The sequence below is a fragment of the Nannospalax galili genome, unplaced genomic scaffold (assembly GCF_000622305.1).
Source record: "Nannospalax galili isolate Female #2095 unplaced genomic scaffold, S.galili_v1.0 scaffold32, whole genome shotgun sequence".
NCBI lineage: Eukaryota > Metazoa > Chordata > Mammalia > Rodentia > Spalacidae > Nannospalax > Nannospalax galili.
The window spans coordinates 3,386,100-3,407,411 of record NW_008335297.1 but is presented as its reverse complement, the minus strand read 5'-3'; the positions used below and the strand labels follow the sequence as shown (position 1 = coordinate 3,407,411).

Below are 21,312 nucleotides of genomic sequence, written 5' to 3'. Positions count from 1 at the left end.
GCTATTCAATACATAGCGTTTTGCTGGCAGATTTGACTCTCTGGGTCTCAGTTTATTTGTATGCAAAATAGAGATAGCAGCTATCTCTTATGATGCACTCGGGCCAAACAACTTTTGGGAGTAGATACTTACTATCCACTTGTTTTGAGGCAGGGTCTCTCTTGTTGTTTCTGACTCTGTGCTGCATACTTAGGCTAGCTAGCCCATGAGCTTCTAGGCTAGTCTCCTGTTTCTGCCTCATCTCACTGTAGGAGCGCTGGAATTGCAGATGTGCCCCATTGTATTTGGCTTTTATGTGGGCCCTGAGGAGCCAAACTCAGGTTGGGAAGCAAGCGCTTTCACCCACTGAGCCATCTCTCTGATCCTAGCTTGGGGTTTTTCTAAATACTACATAGGCTTTTGGGTATATGGGCAGCTCCAGGGCCTGTCACAGTCCTTGGGAAGTGATGTGGGCATATAACATCAGTTCACTCTTAGCTTTTCTTATTCTCTAGAGCTTATCACAGACCTGGGTATGTAGCATTCAGAAGCTGATATGAACTCCTCCTAGCCCAGGACCCCATGAAGTAAAATAGCTCATTCAATAAGATAGATTAAAAGCTTAGGCTCTGAGGGTCACTGAGACCTGGGTAGAGTTCCTCCTCAGTTGTGTGAGCTTGGGCAAGTCCTATAACTTCTCTGAGCCTTAGTCTCCCAATCTGTGCCATTCTTATGTGGACTTACTGGGATGTGGGAGAAGCAGTAGATTGAAACATGAGGAGCACATCCTATGCTCCCAGGCAGGCTTTCATTTTATCTAGCTTTACCTAGTGGAGCCAGTTGTATCAGTCAGCTAGTACCATAGTAATGTGTGCAACCAATGACCCCCAACAGAGGCTGAAGCTGTTCTTGTTTAGATGTGTGTACATTACCCATGGGTTGGTTTGTCTTTAGGCTACTGAGGGTCAGGGTCTTCCACATCTGTCATGATTCTTGTTTTGAACTAGCAGACAACTGAGGTTTGTCTTCTCAGTGACAGCAGAGATGCCATGAATTCAGACCCACCACGCACATGCTTCCCAACCCTCTCTCTGACACTAACTGGCATTCTTTTGGTCAACTCAAATTACAGGCCAAGATCAAAGTCACTGTTTACCTGTGATAGGAATTCCAAAGTTACTCGCAAACAGATACGTATGTGAACTGGTCAGGAACCAGGGCTGGTAATTCAATTTATCATAGTGGACAGGGAGGGAGGGTGAACTTAAAAGTTATAGCTATCTTAATTTACTGTCAGAGAAGCACAAGAAATCAGAGTTGGCTGGCATTTTTTGCTTGTTTTTTGTTTATTTTCAGAGCACGATATTTAAGGATCGATTTCTTCTGTCATTAAAAATCTTATAAAGTTATATTTTCCTATAACCCTTATATATTATAAATTCTGTGTGCATTTATGTAGCCAAATTCTTGTCAAGGGTTGTATATCAGTGTTGACTGACCCTGAGAGCAGTGTAAGCAGCTCTCATATTTTTGCCCAAGCTTGCTTCTCTTCCTTTGCAAAGAATACAAAATCTACCTTCATTAAATGGAGTTAGTACCGGTCCAGAGCCTCTTAATCAGAACTCTGATGGTCAGTACTGTTCCAGATGTGTACTCCCATCTTTCTCCTCAGATTTTAGAAGAAACCAAGTGACCACAAGTGGGTCCAGGGAAGCACTTGCCATGCCATGCCAACATCTCTACAGAAGGACAGGACCACTGGCATGAAGTTGAGTGTGGCCTTTTCAGAACACCTTCATCTGCCTTAGCCTCTAGAATGCTGGGATTAAGTGCACCATTATACTTGGCATGCTTATTGGATTTGGGAGTTGGGGGCATGTTGGGGGTAAATTGGGACTCTAGTGGGATTGCTCATTGCTATATGACACCCAGGGTCACACAGGCCATTTGTCCCTGTCCCCCAAGTACATGCCTTTTCTTCAGGAACAGTCAAGGTTGAGGTCATTGTGTTGGCCCATGTCCACCAGCTGGGTCAGCAGGACTGAGATTTGTTGTTTGTAGAAAAAGCTAACCTGTATGCTCCTGCTCCCTGGGCTCACATGGAAGCCTGGGCCAGGTAATCAAGAAGACCTTGGAGGCCTCCTGGCAGAATCAGTGCAGGCCAGTCCCTGGTGTTTAGTCAATAGGTCTCCCCAGGCTGATTGTTCATCTGTAGGGTTCCTGGCACATTCTGTGTCTCTTATCTGAGTTGCCAGAACATGGAGGATTCTCTTTGGACTTTTCTGGAGCTAGAAGAGTCCAGGGTGAATCTCCCAGTTCTCCTACAAGAAGCCCTGTGTCTCCCCAACTCTAATGTAGAGCTGTGACACCAGCCCATGGGGCTGCCAGAGTTAGAGTAGAAGTGAGTCCCTGTGAGCATGACCCAATGGGGGGCCCCTGCAAAATGTGGGGGTTGCAACTTGAGGGAACTGGAGCATGAGTCTGCAGGTCTATTACTTAGGAACTCTGGTTTTGGCCATGGCTGGGCAGACCCTCCTCACTAAAGTAAAGAATGAAATGCTCCATGATTTGTGTGAATCTGAGGGCTATGTATAAATTCCCACTCGCCAAGGGGGTTGTTGGTGTGTGTGCACTTGCCTGCCTGGCGGTGAGATGGGGAGGTGTCATTGTCTTTTTTTTCCTGAAGATCCATGGGCTTTGTGAGCATATCTAGAGGGTCTGTGGCCCAGGAAGATTGGGAAGGTTCTGACCACTGTCCTAGGTGTCTTGGGTGAATGAGGCTCCTTCTTTTTTTTTTTTGGTCTTTTTGAGACAGGGTCTCCCTGTAGCCCCAGCTGTCCTGAAACTCAGTCTGTAGACCAGGCTGGCCTTGAACTCACAGAGATCCGCCTGCCTCTGCCTCCCAAGTGCTGGGACTACAGGCATGCGCCACCACGCCTGACTAGGCTCCTTCTTTACCAGGCATTTTCAGAGAAAGGGTCTTGCTCCTCAGCCTCAGAGGAGTGCTAGAATCCTGTTGACACTCGGTTCTGACTCTATAGAGGCCTCCTTAGCCATCAGGCCACCCTCTGTGGTGGGCACTGAGCTATGACATCAGACAAGTCCTTTCCCCCGCTCTTTTCCTTCTCTACTCCCTTGTGAAATCACTAATGGGAGTATGGCAGATATGTCCTACAGCATGCCACTGAGCCATCATCACCACCCTGAAAGGTAGATGCCACTGTGTCCCCATTGTGCAGCTGCTAATACCAGGCCTCAGAGAAATGAAGTAGCTTGTTCAAGGCCCCTGGCAGGCAGGTGGAGCCAGAGCAGAATGGAGGCAGCAGATCCCCAAATGGGGCTAGACCTTTCCACTCGTGAGGGTGCTGAGTCAGTAGCCTGGAGATCACAAGGCTTGGGGAGTCTGAAGGATGGCCCACTAAGGCCTGATCTCCTTTTCCCCTTGTGATCAGGGTGGCACAGAGAGAAAATCCATAGATTTGGGGCTGGAAAACAGAAAAGTTCAAATCGTATCTCCTGCCTACTGATTTTTAGGCCTGAGGCAAACTTCCATTCGTGCCTCATTTGCCTGTCATTTAAAAGCTGTAGACAAAAGACATTATTCCCATGTCAGCGCCTTCCACAGGGTTTTGCAAGCCTAGGGGTAGGGGTGGGGAATATGTTCTTCCCAGCCCATCATGGACATTAGGAACTTAAAGGAAAAGGACATTCTATCTTGTGGCATCATTATGAGGGGGGCACTAGCTCCGGGGTCCGCAAGCTGTGTTCTGACGTTTGCAGTGTGCATGCAGGTGCCATTTGGTCACCTGGGAAGATGAGAGAGGCAGCTTTGCGAGATGACTAATACTTCCCTTTAACCGTGCGTCACAGAGGTGTGTGAAGTGCACACATTAGGCAGAGTGGTCTATTGTTCTGTTTTTCATTACTCTGAAACATTTACTGCAAAAATTCTTAAATTGGGTGTTTTTTCAAAGAGGCAGATGTGCACATAAGCGCAGTCTTGCAGTTGTGTGCAGAGGGAACTACATCTGCCTTTCTCTGGACTACTTTGGGCAGGGAATGTTAGCAGGCAGCAGCATCTCTGTAGGCCCCACACCACATGGGAAGAGGCCTCAGGTCCTTTCCCATCCCTGAGCCCAGATGGGCTGAATTGGCAGACTATAGCTTATTTGCCCCAGTTCAACCTCATCTTCCTAGTATTGTTTAACGGAAGACTCCTCAGTGCATTTTGGTGAGGGTAGATCTCAAATGTCCAGGTGAGGATGCTGAGGAAAAAGTCAAGCCTGAGATGCCCACCAGAATGTAGGAAGTCTTGTTTCTATGTGTCTTTGTGTGCACATACATGTATGACATAGGTATGGAGGCTAGAAGTCAATCAAAGTCTGGTGTCTTCCACCTCCACCTTTTGAAGTAGTATCTCTCACTAAACCAAAGCTCACTGATTGGCTAGACTAGCTAGCAAGCTCTGGGGATCTGTCTGTTTCTATGCCCTCCCTAGTGCTAGGGGTATAGACATGCACAATCAAGCATGACTTTTAGTATGTGTGCTGTTGAAGTGAGTGCAGCATGGGTGCCTGGGATTCAAACTCGGGTCCTCATGCTTACATGGTGGGCAGTTCACTGACTGAGCCATGTCCCTAGTCCCTTGTTTCTTCAGTGCTAGGAAGTGATTGCTGTTCAACTGCAGACCATTTCTAACAGGGAAATCACATATTTACTGTCCACATAGATTTTATTGACAGGCCCTCAGACTCATGCTTAGAGCTAGCACAGTATCCATAGAGTCTCAGATACAGAGGTTAGACTGAGGCCGTGTTCATATGTGGCTCTCCTGGAATGGGTATGACTGACTGGCCTGTGGGAACTGGCTCAGTCTTCATGTATGTGGGCTTGGGTGGTATGTTTGCACTATGGGCTCAAAAAGTGGAGAAAGCCAGACTACAAAAGACATAGACACGTCAGTCCAGGAAGATGGCAAAGTATGGCTCTGGGTGGCTTTCTGCTTCTTCATGTAGCCCATGGCAAAGCCCAGCATCAGGTTAGCCCTGGTTCTTTGAGATGCCCCCAAATCCCCCCAGTAAGTCCTTATTCCATCCTCTAAAGCCACCGGTACTGTGTTTTCTTCGTGGCAGTCAGTCTAGGGTCTAGAGGAGCAGACCAGGAACCCCAGGGCCATTAGGTTGGTACAGCTTTCTCTCCCTGGCCCCATGTGGATTGAAAGCCCTGGACAGGTGTGTGGTGAGAAGGAGCTGAGAAAGGTGGGAAGGCTACATGACAAGAAGCTCTCGTTCCTTAAAGGATGGTCAGCAGGGGAGGAAGGCAAAGGACTGTACTTAATCTCATGAGAAGATGGCATGCTGATGCTGTCCTTCCAGAATCTCTGCCTCCCTGGTCTAGTGGAGCTGCTTGACAGCATAACACTTCTTCCCTCAGCCCTCATCCTGGGGGCAAGACACAGCCCCTCAGTCACCTATGGCTGAAGCTGTTCTGTGAATTGGAAGCACTAAAACTGTCCTTGGTGAGGCAGTTATTTCTCTGGTGTCTATAGCATTGAATGTGTTGCTATGCAGAAGCCAGATTCTTCTATGATTGTGTAATTCTTCCCATTTTCTTGTCCTTAAGAACATTTAATTTAGAAAGATCACTACAGACAGCACTACTGATGGCTTTGACCCACCCCTTGGTCAACTATTCATCCCCCAAGGCTTGACTCAGATATCAACCCCTCTCGGAAGCCTTCCTTGATGTACTGTGTCTCCTGGCTGCCCGCCACCTGTGCTACACTGTGTCCTAACACTTCCTCCACTGGACACAGTTTTTGTCTGTCTGTCTCCTTCAGTAATGTATGGACTGCTTGAGAGCAGGCACATAGCTTTTGCTATAACAGCTTACTTTTGTTAAGTGTTTGCGTGCCAACTAAACTGGTTGGCTTTAAATGTAAACACAGTCATTTTATCATATGATGCAACTTCATAAATTACTAAAGGTCATATGGCTAATAAAAATATCAAATCTAGTAAGAATGGGCAATCAAGACTTGCCCAAAGCAGCCACAGTCCCCAGATTGTGTTCAGGATCACAATTCCAACTCACTGGCCACCTGCTGTGTGTCCTAGAGGCCAACACAAGTCTTGACAATTAGCAGGTACTCAGCAGGCATGGGGCATGGTGCAGTAGGTCGGAACCCTGTGCCCTGTGGCTTGGCCGGCCTGGAAAGATGTTGTTTGGAATGACTTGGCTTCCTCAGTCACTATGCTCTTGCAGACACAGACCTCACCATGGCCTTTCTCACCTTCTTTCCAAGGCCAAGAAACACATTCTGCTATTGAAACTTGTCTCCCACAACAGACACAGCATCCAGGCTTTTACTCTGGGTCTGCAGGAGTACAGTAGCTTCCTGGCCATCACAATAGTTCTGTTTGAGGCTGAAAATATTTGGGAATGTCAGACTTTTCCAAGGGAATGTTCCTCTAAACATCTTCAGAAGGAAAACATTGGGGTGGTATGAAGGCCAGTATGGCAGATGACCTGGTATGGGGCGGGTCGCTGGACCCCCACGTGGTGTGTGCGCGGGCACCCTGGGGGCTCCGCCACACCTGGCTAATCCCGGCGTGAGTCTGGCCGAAAGCGATGTGGGGAGCGCGCCTGGGCTCCCAGGAGCACTTACTCTGGATGTGGCCCAGGGTCAGGTGTGCGTGCACTCTCCCGCTGTGGTTCTGGTCCGGCTGGCTAGCCACTGGCGGTCCTGGCCGGCCGTGCCTCTCTGGAGACTGCAGGTGCGCAGACTTCTCTGATGCTGGCTGTAGCTGATAGCTACACACTTCTCTGGAGCGGAGAGCTTCCTCTGCTACTAGAGTATTATCTAGTCGGAATCCCACCTCTTATTACACCCTTGTGCCCTTCCTCAGGATTGCGAAGTTCTGGCCAGTGAACTCCACAGGGAAGAAGCACGGAGGCAGCGAAGCTGGGGTATCCGTGGGTCGGTAACGGAGAGTGCTGCTCTCCGGTGAGATCAGGTCGCCGGTAGTAAGACACAGGACTCAAGGCACGGCTTAGTCTGTGTTTATAGCTTTATTGTATCTCTGCTTCTTGCTCTCCAGCTCTCTGCTGATCCAGCTTTCTGGGACCCAATTTCCAGGACCCAGTCTCTGACCTGATCTCCGACTATTAAGAGAAGACTAGCATATTTATATACCATGGGGGTAGTGGTAAAAGCTTTTAGATACTTTGTGAGATATTCTATTTACATGTGGAAGTGGGTTTCTGCTAGACTATTGTCTACCTGTAAAAACCACACACAGGAAGGCATGGTATGCATAGAGCCAAAGGCCATGTTTATGTCAAGGCTTCTGTGGTGGCCACTTCAAAGGGAGAGACAGGAATGATGCCAGAAAGCACCTTGCTATGAAAAGGAGCCCACGGCACATTCCCCGAGCTGCATGAGCTGTCTGGTGTGAAGGGGCTTTGACTTTTGCATAACAGAGGTCTCCCAACAACCTGGGCCCAGGCATGGGCTTTGCACAGGGTCCTCAACTTGATCTGTTATGGGTGGACTGTCTGGTCTCCAGTCCCCAGAAAGCCCTCATGCCTAGGCCCTGTGACTATGGCCCTACATGCCATTCACTGCTGGACATTGGATTTTTCCTCTTAAACGACAGAGGCATTCTTTTCATTTTACCTTCTCAACAATTCTATATTTTAGCATTGTTCAGTCATATCTGGAGAGAGGAGGGAGACCAGAATGTGTCACCCTTATGGTCCTGAGTGGAAGCCTCACTCCCTTGACAAATATCACTTTGTTTCTCATTTACCAAAGCCCAACAAAAGGAAATCAGGAGAAGTTGAAAAACCATAAAGAAAATAAGGAGCAGACTGGAGAGATGGCTCAGCGGTTAAGAGCACTGGCTGCTCTTATAGAGGACTTGGGTTTGATTCCCAACACCCATGTGGTAGCTCACAACTATTCGTAAGTCCATTTCCAAGGGATCTGTTGCCTTCTTCTGACCTCCACAGGCATTGCATGACACAGGTGCACTTACACATACGCAGGCAATACACTCATACACATAAAATAAAAGTAATAAAATATAAAAAAAAAAGAAGAAGAATGAACAAAAGAAAAGAAGGAGCTTCCAGCATTCAGGAGCAGCATGGCTTGCTTTTGGATTGGTTTCCTGGTTGTATTTCTGGGATACCTACACTCATACATACCTGGTTGGAATCATATGTATCAGTATATCATAATATTCCCTGCTTTTTTTTTCCAGAATAAACAGAGGTCATTTCTGTTCCCCTGTCTGTCTCCCACAGACCAGGAAAGCTTAGCAGTAAGAGACTCAGGTGATTCTCCTACCTTCTCTTCCCAGTGAAATCTCACACTCTGTAGTAGCAATCCCGCACATGGAGCAGCTAGTGAGCATCACCCATAGCATGTGTGGCTAAGGGGATGTGGTGTGTGGGACCCAGATACCCAGACTCCACCTCTAAAAGCAGGATCAAGTGAGATTTCATTTTAAATTCTCCACGTACGATCCCTGCAACCCCCAGCAGGTGGATTACTCCCATCCACATGGCTCCAGCTGTGCCTGAGTTCCAGGAATTGCCTCCCCTCTTCCAGGCACTTGCACCTTGTGCTTCTCTCTGACCCCTGCTGCTGCCATCCAAACTAAGACGACCCACATTAGGACCCTGGGCCGCTGGGAACAGCTGCCCACTTGGGGTGGGGCTGTGGTCTGAGATGGGGTAAGGGTATGGTATTTTCTTCAGTGTAGTTCTTCCTGCCTCAGCCTCTTAAGTGCTGGGATTACAGGCATGAACTACCTTGCCTGGCTTTTCTCATTGCTCTTTAGGCCCAAACATGCCAGCTGTGCCTCATGTCCCCAGCATGACTGACAAGGGTAAATCCGTTCCCCCTTAATAATCGTTCTTGTTCCTTTGCTGAGACAGTCTCACTATGTAGCTGAGGCTGGCTTCAAATTTGCAGTCCTCCTGCCTCTACCTCCAGAATGCTGAACACTCATAGGCAGGTGCTACCATGCCCAGTCTGTTCGTTCGTTCTCTCTCTCTCACTGTGGACAGGTTTGTTCCACCATTAGGCCTTATCTGCCATAATGGGTGGTCTCCCCTGAAATGTTAGCAAAATGAGTCTTTCCTCTCTCTCCTCTCCTCTCAGAACTTTTGCACTTAAAAATACTTGATAAATGAAAATTGTATTATTCAAAAGTGTGCATTATGACAATTTGATATCTATATACATTATGTAATGACTGCCACAAGGAAGTGAACTTATCCATTACCACCCAAATTTAGTGTATATGGTGGTGGGGGGGTGAGGGCACTTAAAATCTGTTCTCTTATCACTTTTCTAGAAGATAGCAGACTATAAGCTATAGTCATTGTGCACAGAAGATAGTTGGGTTTATAGTCCTTGACCAACCTCCCTCACCCCATGTCTCCCCAACAGCCCCTTTGTGTGCTCTGCTTGCACGCTGTCACACATGGCAGGATTTTCCATGTGTGCAAGCTTGTGTATGTGGAAGACAGAAGTCAACTTTGGGTGTCTTTCCTCAGCAGCCATTTACCTTGTTTTAAGAGACAGCTCTGCAATTGGCTCAGCACTATCTCCCCAAGTATGCTAGACTTGGCTGGCTTTTAAAAATAGTCTACGTCTTTTATTTCTTTGTGAACATCTATTAAGCCATGAATTCATAGGGCATGGGCTCCAGAAGCTCAGGTCCTCTCCGTTGGTTCTCACATGGTGCTTCTCTGGCTGAGCAGCTGGCACTGCATCTGAGCCCAGGTCCATTTCTCTTTGGCTTCCTTTTTCTTCTAGTTGTTTTCCTCTATCTGCTTCAGAAAGTTGCCTGTGCTCTTAGAGAACTCAATATGATCAATATGGACATTAATTCTCTTGGCGAGACTCTTGCCTTTAACTTGTTTGTTTACAATAGTGCCAACAGCATGCTAGGTGATGCTGTAGTCTGCCAGTTTTGCCATGGTAACATTCATGAGGTTCCTTTTTGAACAGAGCACATTCCTTTGATGTCTGCAGTATATCACTCTTGTAGATTCTCATATACATGGCCAGAGAAACAATTCCATGTCTTCTACAAAGCCTGTTTGGGTGCCTCTCCTCTTTCCCTCCGTCATTTTGGTGAATTACTATACAATGGTAGCTCTAGCCCTTTTGTTTGTTTGAGACAAGGTTCCCTGTGTAATCTCTGCTAGTCTTGAATTCAGGATCCTCTTGCCTCAGCACAGGCACATGCCACCAAACCTACATACTTTTTCAGTCTTCTTTTTGTTCTAGATCAAGCATCCCCGCTCAGCTAACCTGCCACACCTGACGATCTAACTCAGCTGCAAGAATCATGTCCCTGTCCTCCATCTCTTTCTCTATCTGAATTCAGTGGGGTTATTTGAACCTTTCTATGCAAGCTGACTAAGTTTCAGGAGGCCAGGAGTCAAGCCTGGCTTTGTTCACGGTATCTTCAGGGCCTACCCTGAGCTTGGGATAGAAGAGGTCACCTGGTTGTATTCTGAGCAGATACCATCCAGTCTGACCAGGGCAAGAGACCTGACTTGGGTCTAGAGAAAGCATATACCCCAAACCCAGTGTCCAGATCTGGTCACCGCCAAAGACTATAAGATGCCAGCAAGCCAGCAGGAAGATTGGCCTGAGGGGACCACTGGGTCATGCCACTTGGAAGCTTTGTCAGCCTCCAGCTCAAGGTAGAGCAGACACTGTGTGGGGCCCTTCATCTCCAAAGCTTTACTCTGTATCCTCCCAAAGGCCTGTGGGATTGTGCCAGCAATTCTCAGTAAATAACACCATTCCTCTTTTCCTTGTCTGCCTCATTTACATAACCAGTGAACTGAAAAGTCGTTTTTCTTCAGCTAAATCGTTCATCTTCTTCTCAGCATTTGGCTGTGATAATATCCCTCCATCAGTGCAGTCCTATGGTAATTCGGGCATTTTGTTCTAGCACAGAGGACACTTACAGTTAATAACACATGAAGCCATTTCATTAAAAGGAAACTTTAGCGAGGATACATTAACATGGGCTGCGAACCAAAACACAAATCATTTCACTCATTGGCTATTAAAGAAGCAAAATGAATTAGGAACCTCAAGTCACTTTGAAGAGCATCTTTGTTATCCTAATGTCATCTGACTGGGTTTGCATGTGACAGTCTTCTTGCTGGCAGTCGGCTTCCTGCAGAGGCCAGTACCCTGCTTCGCTCTGCAGTGAAAACCGTGCTCTGGGCCTGGGCTCCACTGGAGGCTCCACGCCGGGCCACTGCCCTTCACATCATGTCATGATGCTCACAAGTCTTACTTGCTCCATGATTGCATTTTAAGGCACAGAAAATTACAAAGCTCAGTGGTAGCTACTTGCTTAGCATTAATGAGGTCCTGTGTTCATTCCCTAGTACCATACAGGGAGGGAGAAGAGAGGGAGAGGAAGTAAAAAACAGAGAAAGATAGAAAGAAAGAGAGAGAAAGGGAAGCCAGCATACATAATGAAGCATTTGGTTCTGGTGTCAGGACTTTTGTAACACAGAAGTTGGGAGTAGAAAGAGAATGTTTAACATGTGCCCAGCAAGTGGAGCCATCCTGATGTTTTGCTTCTAAACCAGCAGTGTGTAAGTGTTATCTGTGCATTCTTGCCACATGCATGCTATTGTCTCTGTGGGGTTTGATCCTTGCAAAAGTTTAGAGCCACAATCAAGTATCTCCTACAGGTCCTCTTCCTAAAATAGCTCTCTGGTTGGATCCTCTGGGTGCACTTGTGACAGGGTGTATAAATGCCCTGCTGGCCTGTAGTCAATGCAGAGGACGCTCAGCTCAGGCTGAGTCAGAGCACTGAGCTCATCCTTGGTTTATTTTGGTGCTTGAAAACCCACCCTAGAAGACCAGTTACTGACCTCTGCTGTGGCTGTTGAGCTTTCTGCAGGCAGAGGGGACACAGAACTGCCCAATCACAGCCTGCCTTTATGTTGTGTTTCCCTTGCCTGCCTAGCATTTGACAATTAATTAGGCATGGTAATTACCTGCTTTAATTTTGTGACTGCACATCCTATAATTACCCCTAATTCTGTAATAGGGAAGTTCATATACACAAAGGCAGTGGATGATGGAGGTGACAGGGCTTGCCATATCTATAGCTGCCATTGCTCACTGTGCGGGTGAGGTGGGACATCCTGTGACCACCTGGCAAAGCTGGCCTAGTCCCCATTCTGCAGGGGAGAAAACTGAGTCTCAAGGCGGGGTGCCATCCCTAGGGTTATTGTGGGGAGGCTGGGATGCCAGCCCAGGCTTTTCCTGTACACAGCCCTGTGCCCTGTCCCTCTACAAACTTGCCTAACCTTGCACATGCTTTGGGCTAAAGAGGCCTGTGCTGTGCTTGGCAGGCCTTACACCTGAGACTTCATCTATCTTCACGTCCCTCCTCCTCTCTCCCACTGTGCATATAATGAGTTTTACACTGGAACACCCAACTTTTGCCAGATATATTGATGGAGATACTAGACATTGTCCTGAAGTCACCCAGTTTGCCTCATCCACATTTACCAAGAGGAAGAGGTGACTTAACTTATGCAGGATCGCTTGGCTAGCAAGAGATAGAGCTGGGGCTCAAACCCAGTCTCTTGTCTTCCTCTCAGGGCTGGGCCCACTGTACCTCAAACATATATGGACATTTACCACAAAGCCTTGGGCACTGCCCTGGCCCATGGTCTGAATTAGATATTCCAGCTCCTTGAGTTAGAGTAGAAACTCTCTCCTGAGGATGAGGAAGAAGACATGTCTTTGTTCTATTTTTATTCCTAAACTCAGGACTGACATAAACATCATGCAGATCTTTTGAGCTCAGCTGATTTTGAGCCACGTCTGTCATGTGGAAGGAACACTGCTGAGGTGGAGAAGCAGAAACAGTGCCCACAAGGGCCCCTTATGGTCTATGTTTGGTTTAGACTTAGGACTGTGTTAGAATCCTTACTTCTCCCCAAGGCCATGGAGATACCAGCCATATTTTCTCCTAATAGCGTAATAAGTTATGATTTTGCCTTGTACTCTTAGGTTTTGCACCCAAAGGAAAGAGGTGCAAGGGTCCCACCCTTGACTGTTAGTAGCTGCCATGCCCATATTAGCCTGACTTCTTAAATGTTCATTCTCACAGAGCAAGTAAATCATGGTGGTATGGTTTGAATGAGAATGTCCCCATAGGCTCCAAGTATTTGAATACTTGACCCCAGTTGGTGGCACTGTTTGTGGAGGTTTAGAGGGTGAGGCCTTGCTGGAGGAAGCACATCAGTGGGCAAGAGAGTTCGTGGCCTCATCCCACTTCCAGCATGCTCGCTCTTCTTCCTGTATGTGCTGTGCATGCTCAGCTTTCTACTCTGGCTGCCTCGTGCTGTGCGTCCCCTGCCATGCTGGATTCTCATCTGGAACTGTAAGCCCAAATAGACTCTTCCTTCTATAAGTTGCCTTGGTCATGGTGTTTTATCATAGCAACAGAGAAGTAGCCAATACAGGAGGCATGTTGCCACGGTGTCTCCATGATGTGCTGACTTCACATCCATCAGGTATATGCCCAGTTGGGTACAGTTAGGTCAGTTGGGTCATATGGTAGTTCTATTTTAGTCTTTTGAGGAGTCCCCATACTGATTTCCGTAGTGGCCACACCAGTTCACATTCCCCCAGCAGTGTGTAAGGGTTCCTCCCTGCCCCACATTTGCCACACTTTGTTTGCTTATTGATGGTCACGGATGCTCTGTCTCCTCAGTGGAAGCGACTCCCCAAAGCTCTGTCCATACGCATGTTTGTTCTGGATTCTCTGCACCGAGGGACTAAACCCCTGCCCCAGCTTCCCCTTTGCCTCCTCATTTTTTATCAGCATTACTGGGGTCAATCTTCCCAGGGAAGGGAATCTCAAGGTCTGCATTTCAGACCTTGACTCGAGCCGTCGGCAGTGCCTTCCTCTTTTGCTTCCTTCTGCTGAGTGAAAGGGCCGAGACTTGAAGTGATGTTTATCACTTGTTTTAAAAGGGGTCTTGGATGTGTAGGAGAGATTGACTCTTTCATCCCTCTAAGGAATTATTCTCTTCAAGGCTCAAGCTGAGAGAATTGGGGCCAAACTTAATTTGTGTGGTGGAGCCCTTTAAAGAAAATAAATAAATAACCTTAACAACTTTAAGCATAAGCTCTCTTGGTTCTTAGTGAAATAAGGCTACAATTTGGTAAAATAGAATTCATGGACAACTTCATTTGCATCTCAAATTTTCCAATTTTGGTTGCTAACAACGTTATTGGTGATCTGCTGTTAGGTTATTTGGGATGATTTTAATGGCATTTGATTCCATTAGATTAAATCATTGAATCTAAAGGGAGAGGTGTAAGTGAGAAGGTAGAATTGGGGGCTCTCTAGCAAGAACACTTACAGAACACGCAGAATGCCCAGGGAAGGGGCATCTAGGCCTCTGTGCATCTGAAAGAGTGCCTTTTCCTGGCTGCCCACACTGCTGGCTTCAGATTCTGGGGATCTCTGTGAGCCCCGGCCATTGCAGCAGTTTACTGGGGTAGAAATCATGGGACATGGAGGAGAAGGCAGCTCTGAGTTCAAATCCTTCATCTCCCCACTTGCCTGGTCTGGTGACATGGCCTCTCTGAGACCATGCTTTCATCAGAAGAGGATGAGAAGAGAGGTGTGTGCCTGGTGTGACGCACATATGTACCAGGTGTAATGACCTACAGCCCATCACAGGCGCACCATTGGTGGCAGTTGTTGAGCCCTGACAGTCTTGTGTTTCACTGGAGTTTGTTCACTTCTTCTCAACCTTGGGCCTCCCGCTTGCTGAGATCACAGATAATTATTTCTTCTTGGAGCATGAGTCAAAGAGATAAGGACACTATCCACATCAGTGTGGGGTGCTAACTGGAGCCAGTTGTGGGTGGTCTGTGGAGCCTTGGGGACTCTCCCTGTTCCCCTGCCTATCAGTGACCTCCGGGTATAGGGGTGTAGCTGCAGTGAACTCCAGAAATGCCCACTGGCCACTTCACACCCATGAGAAGGCCTGGGGCTCCAGATGCAGAGACAGAAATGTGGACATGCTGTACATGTCAGGGCACCCAGATCCTACTCTGCCCTCAGACCCCTGCCACCCTTCTCCCTCACTGTACTCCTGGGAGACTGTTCCCTGGCTTGACCAGGCTTGCAGGCAATGGAGCTTTTAAAATAGAGGCACCAAGGGTGGTTTTGCTGTTGTCTTGTCTTTGAAAATGAAAAAATGAAAGCCAGGAGGAGAGTAGGCTTACAGGATAGGGCCTGGTCTCAGGTTCACATAGGAAGAGTTGGAAGGGCCTAGGAAGATACAAGTTTGGGCCTGCAGTTCATGTCAGAGGTCTGGAAGGAAGATACAGATTTGGGAGTCACCGGACTAAACACAAGGCCTGTAGAACTGAGAATGGGGTGTATATAGGGGGCAGGGACAAAGGCAGAAACAGAGCATCCTTGTGGACTGTCCAGGAAGAATATAGGAGGCATGCCTTCCTGAAAATGACTGGCTTCCAAATGTGTTATGAAGAATGCAGGGTCAGGATCTATCACTCACTGAGGTGATGCCTGTTTCCCTTGGTGTATAAAGCAATCTTGAAGGTGTGTACTGACCTTTGCTGACTGCAAATTACAGTAGCCATCTCTCCTTGAGACTTTACCCTCCCCACTGGAGTCTTGCTGGGTGTGGTGGCACACACCTTTAGCCCTAGCACTTAGGAGGCAGAGGCAGGAGGATCTCTGCGAGTCTGAGGCCAGCCTGGTTACATAGAAAGTTCTAGGCCAGTCAGAGCTGCATAATGAAACCCTGTCTCAAAAAAAAAAAAAAAAAAAGTAAATAAATAACCAGCCACCAGTCTCCCACTTCCCTGATTTCCTTTGCTAAGTGGCTGCATTGTGCCCCTGGAAGGTTTCAGGTCATCTAAAACATTGTGGAGTGGCATCAAGGGTGCTCCTCGACTAAGATGTTTGCTTAGATGTGTTCATACCATCTAGGTATGACCTTCTGTTCTGTGCTCATTGACAATCTAGAAAGTCTTGACCGTACTCCCCTCTTCCCCATATCAACTGTCCCCCTTCTGTGCTCTGGTCAGTGTTCTCTGGTCAGCATGGTCCCAGGCCTGGTAGGACTTACAGAGCTGATTTCCTTGGGGAAAGATTTGCTAAACTGCCACCACCTTGTAAGGACAGTACACACGTGACAACCAGAAGGTGCCTCTGCTGTCACTCAAGCTGTTGGAGAAACACTGTGCAGCCTGGTGCTTCTGTCATTCACCCAAATGACTTTTTCCTGTGCTCACTGTCCCGTCAGTCCCATTGAGTCCCTATTCTGTGCCAGGTGCTTGATGTCCAGTGTGTGGAGGCAGATGTGGCCTCTGCGCCAGTAGAGCTGGTTTCCAGAGGTGGCAGTGCCAGCTCCTTCCCTTATGTGAGGAAGATATTAAGAGAAGTTCAGGCTCACCTTTTCCTCCTCTTGCCCTCGCTTGGTAGGTCTACATCCGGATAAAAGACGACGAGTGGAACGTGTATCGGCGGTACACTGAGTTCCGGGGTTTGCACCACAAGCTACAGAACAAGTTCCCACAAGTGAGAGCCTACAACTTCCCACCAAAAAAGGCCATCGGAAACAAGGTACTTGACACTGCCTGCACTAGGTGGATCACTGCTTAGCACTCCCTGCTCAGGCGGATCAATGATGGGCACTGCCTGCTCAGGCGGATCGCTGCTGGGCACTACCTACTACTGCTTTAGTCTCTAGGCAGGAGCCAGCTGAGAGCCAGTGTGCTCAGCTCTGTGGCTTGTACACTTCCTGCTGTAAACAACCAACATCACCCTTGTTGTGCAAGTGAGTCTGAGACAACGTGGACTCAAGTGGGCTTGGCTGTGGCCTTTAAACTGTATTTTTTTTTTTTTTTTTTTTTTTTTTTTTTTTTATTTTTTTTTTTTTTTTTTTTTTTTTTTTGTCTTTTTGAGACAGGGTCTCATTGTAAAGCCCCAGCTGTCCTGGAACTCACTATGTAGACCAGGCTGGCCTTTAAACTGTATTTTAAAAACTAGTTAGGTCAGCAAGATGGTTCAGGGGGCATAAGTGCTTGTTGTGCAAGCCTGTTGAACTGAGTTTGATCCCCAGAACCCACGTTAAGGTGGTAGGAGAGAACCAACTCCACAGAGTTGTCGTCTGACCTCCACATGTGCACTGTGGCATGCAGGTACACACACATGTGCACACATATACAATAATATAGTTTTTGAAATTTACAAAATAACAGCTTTCAGGGGCTGGAGAGCTAGCTCAGTTAGTAAGTGATTGCCATACAAAAATAAGGACCCGAGTTCAACCCTCAGTACCAGCGTAAAAAAACAGAGTGTAGTGATGTGTTCCTGTAATCCCAGTGTTAGAGACAGAGACAGGAGACTCTCTGGGGCTCACTGGCCAGCCAGCTTAGCTCATCAGCCAGGCCTTGGTCAATGAGAGACTCTGTCTCAAAAAACAAGAGGGATGGCTCCTGAGATACAATATTCGAGGTTGATTTCTGGCCTTCACATGCCTAGGCACACATGTACATGGGAACCCACACATATACACACACACAGAATAAGTCAGCATCTTGGTTTCTTGTACTTTGCTTGCTACTATTCTGGATGAGACTTTCCCCTAGTTTTCAGTCATCAATGGCATAATGCTTATTTGCATGTACTGCGGTGGGCCAGAACTTTCTCAGAGGAGGTTTTTTTTATTATAGGCCACTCCTGTTGTGAAGGTATAATTTGTTCCCCAGTGTTCATACAGGTTCCCTGAGGAAGGAGGTACAGACCTCCACTGGCTTGCTGGATGATTAGTATTCATTTGCCTAGCAGACCTTTATTAAACACCTGTTATTTGTCACTGTACCAGGGGCCAGGTGAGGCTGAAGAAGGCAGACTCCGGTCCGGGCCCAACTTGGGGCATGCACAGTCATCTGCCCCAGCAGCTGGCCTCACTCCACACCTTCTGTTAGTGTGTGGAAGCATTTCCCTCACCTTGTCTGCACTTAGGGTCATTGAGAGAGCATGAAAAACAGTTTACTGCCTATCATCCCCTCTCACATCCTGCTCTGACTTAATCTACCTGGAGTTATGCCTGGGTACTGAGGGGTTAACAGTTGCATGATGACCTATTCAGAATTCAGTGGGAAGGGAAGCACTTCAACAATCGCTGAGTATTACACAGACAGTCAGATAAGGGAGGGTCAGGACCCTTCTCAGGCCATGGTGGAATTGGGGTGGCATTGACAGTGCACCCTCTGTGGCACTGCTTCTCAGCTTGGGCCACCATCCAGGAGCACTGCATTCTCAGCTCCTGGCCCTCTTCATCACTCTCACCTCTGCATCTGTCACCATTGTCATGTCTTCTCTGATTTAGATCCTCTCCTTGTGATGACAGTGGGCGCATCCAGAAAATCCACAGTAGTCTTCCAACTCAAAATCCCTAAGTTAACCACATCTACCAATGCCATTTGCTATATAAGGTTCTGGGAACTAGGGTATGAGCATCTTTGGGGGACACTCCTCAGCCTAGCACACCACACATTGTTAAGCGTGTTTTCTGTAGCTTGAAGAAGCTCCCTTCCCATGTCCTGCTTCCTCAAGCCCTCTCATTTTCCATGCCTTTGTCCTTTGAGACAAGTTTGCCAATGGCTCTAGTCCCTTGAGCACTGGAGTGTGAGAACAGGTGAACTCGGGCCAGAGGATGGGAGGGTTGTTTGCAATTCAGTAGTCTAGAAAGAGCATGAAGCAACCCCAGGTCTGTCCTGTGTGGAGTGGAGACTGGGAGTAGGTTTCCTCTTTGTACCAGGTCACTCGTGGTCTGCTTCGTGTTCTCCATACTCCTCAGTGCGGGAGAAGCCTGTCCTTGCCAGTGCAGTGGACGCTCCCTGGGACATCCATGTCTGTAGAGCAGTTTTCCTCCTGCTCCTTATTTGTAAATAAATGAGCTTAAGGATGATGGGACCCACCATGCTTGGGCCTGGTCCAGGGATGACCCATTGGGTAGTAACCAGATATCTGGCCGAGTTTCCTGTGGACAGGTGGAGCCAACAGCCACAGGCTACAGCCTCATCCCTGACCTGCCACCTTGTCACTTCTCCTTGGCTGGTTGGACAGTGATCATGCTGTGATTCCTCTTGTCCTCTGTGTGTTGCTGAGACACACCCAGCCTTCCATTCAGTTCACTTTGGCAGAGGACTAAGAGCTGAACAGTTCCTCCAATTCACAAGAGAAGGCTGAGTCAGGAAGCAGGGCTGTCAGTATCCACTAGGACCATTGATGAATTCAGACAAAGGCCAAGCTGGTGCAAACTCACCTGAGCCTAGTACCTCAGAATCTGCATTGGTGTCCTGAGGCAAAATTCCTAGAGTGCTTAAATCTAAATGGGCCCAGAAAAGTCACTGTGTAGGGATCTTCTACAAGACTGGGTGAAATACTTCAAGGGTGACTCGCTTGTCTGCTTGGGCTATTTAGGAGTGTCCACATGAGCCATCCTTGGGGTGACAGAGTCTTGAACACCTTGTCACCGTGAGTCTTGGGCTGTTAACTGACTCACTTCTGAATTCACAGACATGAGCATTGTTCAGTAGGCTGCATGGTTTGGCCTTGTTTTTGTATGTCAGATGAGCATCTTTCTAGCTTGAGTTCTGAATATTCCCCATCACTGGCTGCCAAGCAGTTAGAATTCAAATGTGATCTTAGCTTCAATCTGAACCTCTGGGTGTGTGAGAGTGTGTGTATGTGTGTGTGTGTGTGTGTGTGTGTGTGTGTGTGTGTGTGTGTTTGCATATGTGTTGGTTCACATATGTGACATGTGTGGAGGCTAGAGGTCAAACTCAGGTGTCATTCCTCAGGGGCTGTCAGTTTTTGGGTGGTTTTTTTTTGTTTTTTTTTTTTTCAGTTGAGACAGGGTCTCACTGGGACCCAGAGCTTCCAATTCCGAGGCTGGCTGGCCAGTGAGCCCCAGGGATCTTCCTGTCTTTGCCTATGCAGTGTTAGGCTGGGTGCTGGGGATTAAACTCAGGTCCTCATGCTTGTATGGTAATCACTTTATCCACTGAACCATCTTCCAGCCTCTGAGCCCATTTTTAATTGATAAGATGAAAGCATTATGTAGTTATAGACTCCACATTTGTCTTAGTCAAAGAATTTCTGTTACCATAGTATGTGTGCCCATGTTCAGCTGTGAACACATGGGAGCCCAGAGTACCCCTCTGGAGATCACCATGCCTTTCATACACCCCAAGACCGTGCATACTGTGCTAAGGATGCTAACCTGAGGAGCAGGACAACTCCTTGTACCTGAGCTTAGCCATACTGTGTGTGAGCTTTTGCTAGCTTGCAAACACTGTAGGCATGGGCTTCTCTTTTAATCTTTTTGTGTTTATGGAATGTATGTATAGTGTGCATATGTGATGAGTGAGGGTGTGTGTGTGCTATGGTACTCAAGGGATGGTCAGAGGACAACCTTGGGTGTCCATCCTCACTTAACTTTTATTTGAGGCAGGGCTCTTGCCTGGTATATGCAGCTTATGGTAGCTGAGGTAACTAACAGTCCCAGAATCTTGGTGACTTGAGCTGACACAGGAGTTTCTGGCTCGTGTTTCACATTCCTCATGGGTTGGCTGGGCTCTCTGCTCATCATAGGAATTCAGGCTGCTGGAGGCCATACCTGCATGCATGTCACCCTATTGGTGACAGAGGGAGCAAGAAGAGGCCCACCAAGGCAGGCTCATGAAGCTCCTTCTGGAAGCAATGAGGCAATTTTAAAGTAGGCAATGTGGCCACATGTAATGCCACCAGAGCTACACAAACACATGTAATGCCACAGGAGCAAATATCCCTGCCTGCAGCATGCTCAGAAAGATTGCCAGCATCTTGACAGCAGCTCTCATGACCCCCAGTGACACCGAAGTGACATCACCATGCAGCACTGATCTAAGAAAAGGACAGAGCTCTGCCATCCCAAGTGACAAACCATATCCTGTGGTCTCTGCTTCCCAAAGACAACCCCTGATGCTCAGCTACTGTGTCTCTGTGTGGGTATTCATACTTATACTGTCCTCTCTGGTGTGGCCCCACATGGCTGCCCTTTCCTCTCCTGGCTTCCTAGAGTGCATTTTCAACCCCATAGTCAGAGGTCTGTGTAAGTCAGACAGTCTCTGTACTAAAGCCCACTAGCAGCAGCCATAGCACTTACAATGGGAACTCTTCATGAAGGCTGGTGAGGTAGCCCCAATATGCCCCCCACCTC

General features: G+C 47.7%; 1 protein-coding gene across 3 annotated transcripts in view; it reads left to right on the top strand.

Moving 5' to 3' along the window:
* The window catches only part of Snx29 (sorting nexin 29), a 524,875-nt gene that overhangs the window by 451,822 nt on the left and 51,741 nt on the right, over positions 1-21,312 (top strand). For all 3 annotated transcript variants that reach the window (XM_008829910.3, XM_029562003.1, XM_029562004.1), the window contains one exon: positions 16,524-16,664. In XM_008829910.3, the coding sequence (XP_008828132.1) occupies positions 16,524-16,664 (141 nt within the window). The remainder of the gene's footprint in view (positions 1-16,523; positions 16,665-21,312) is intronic.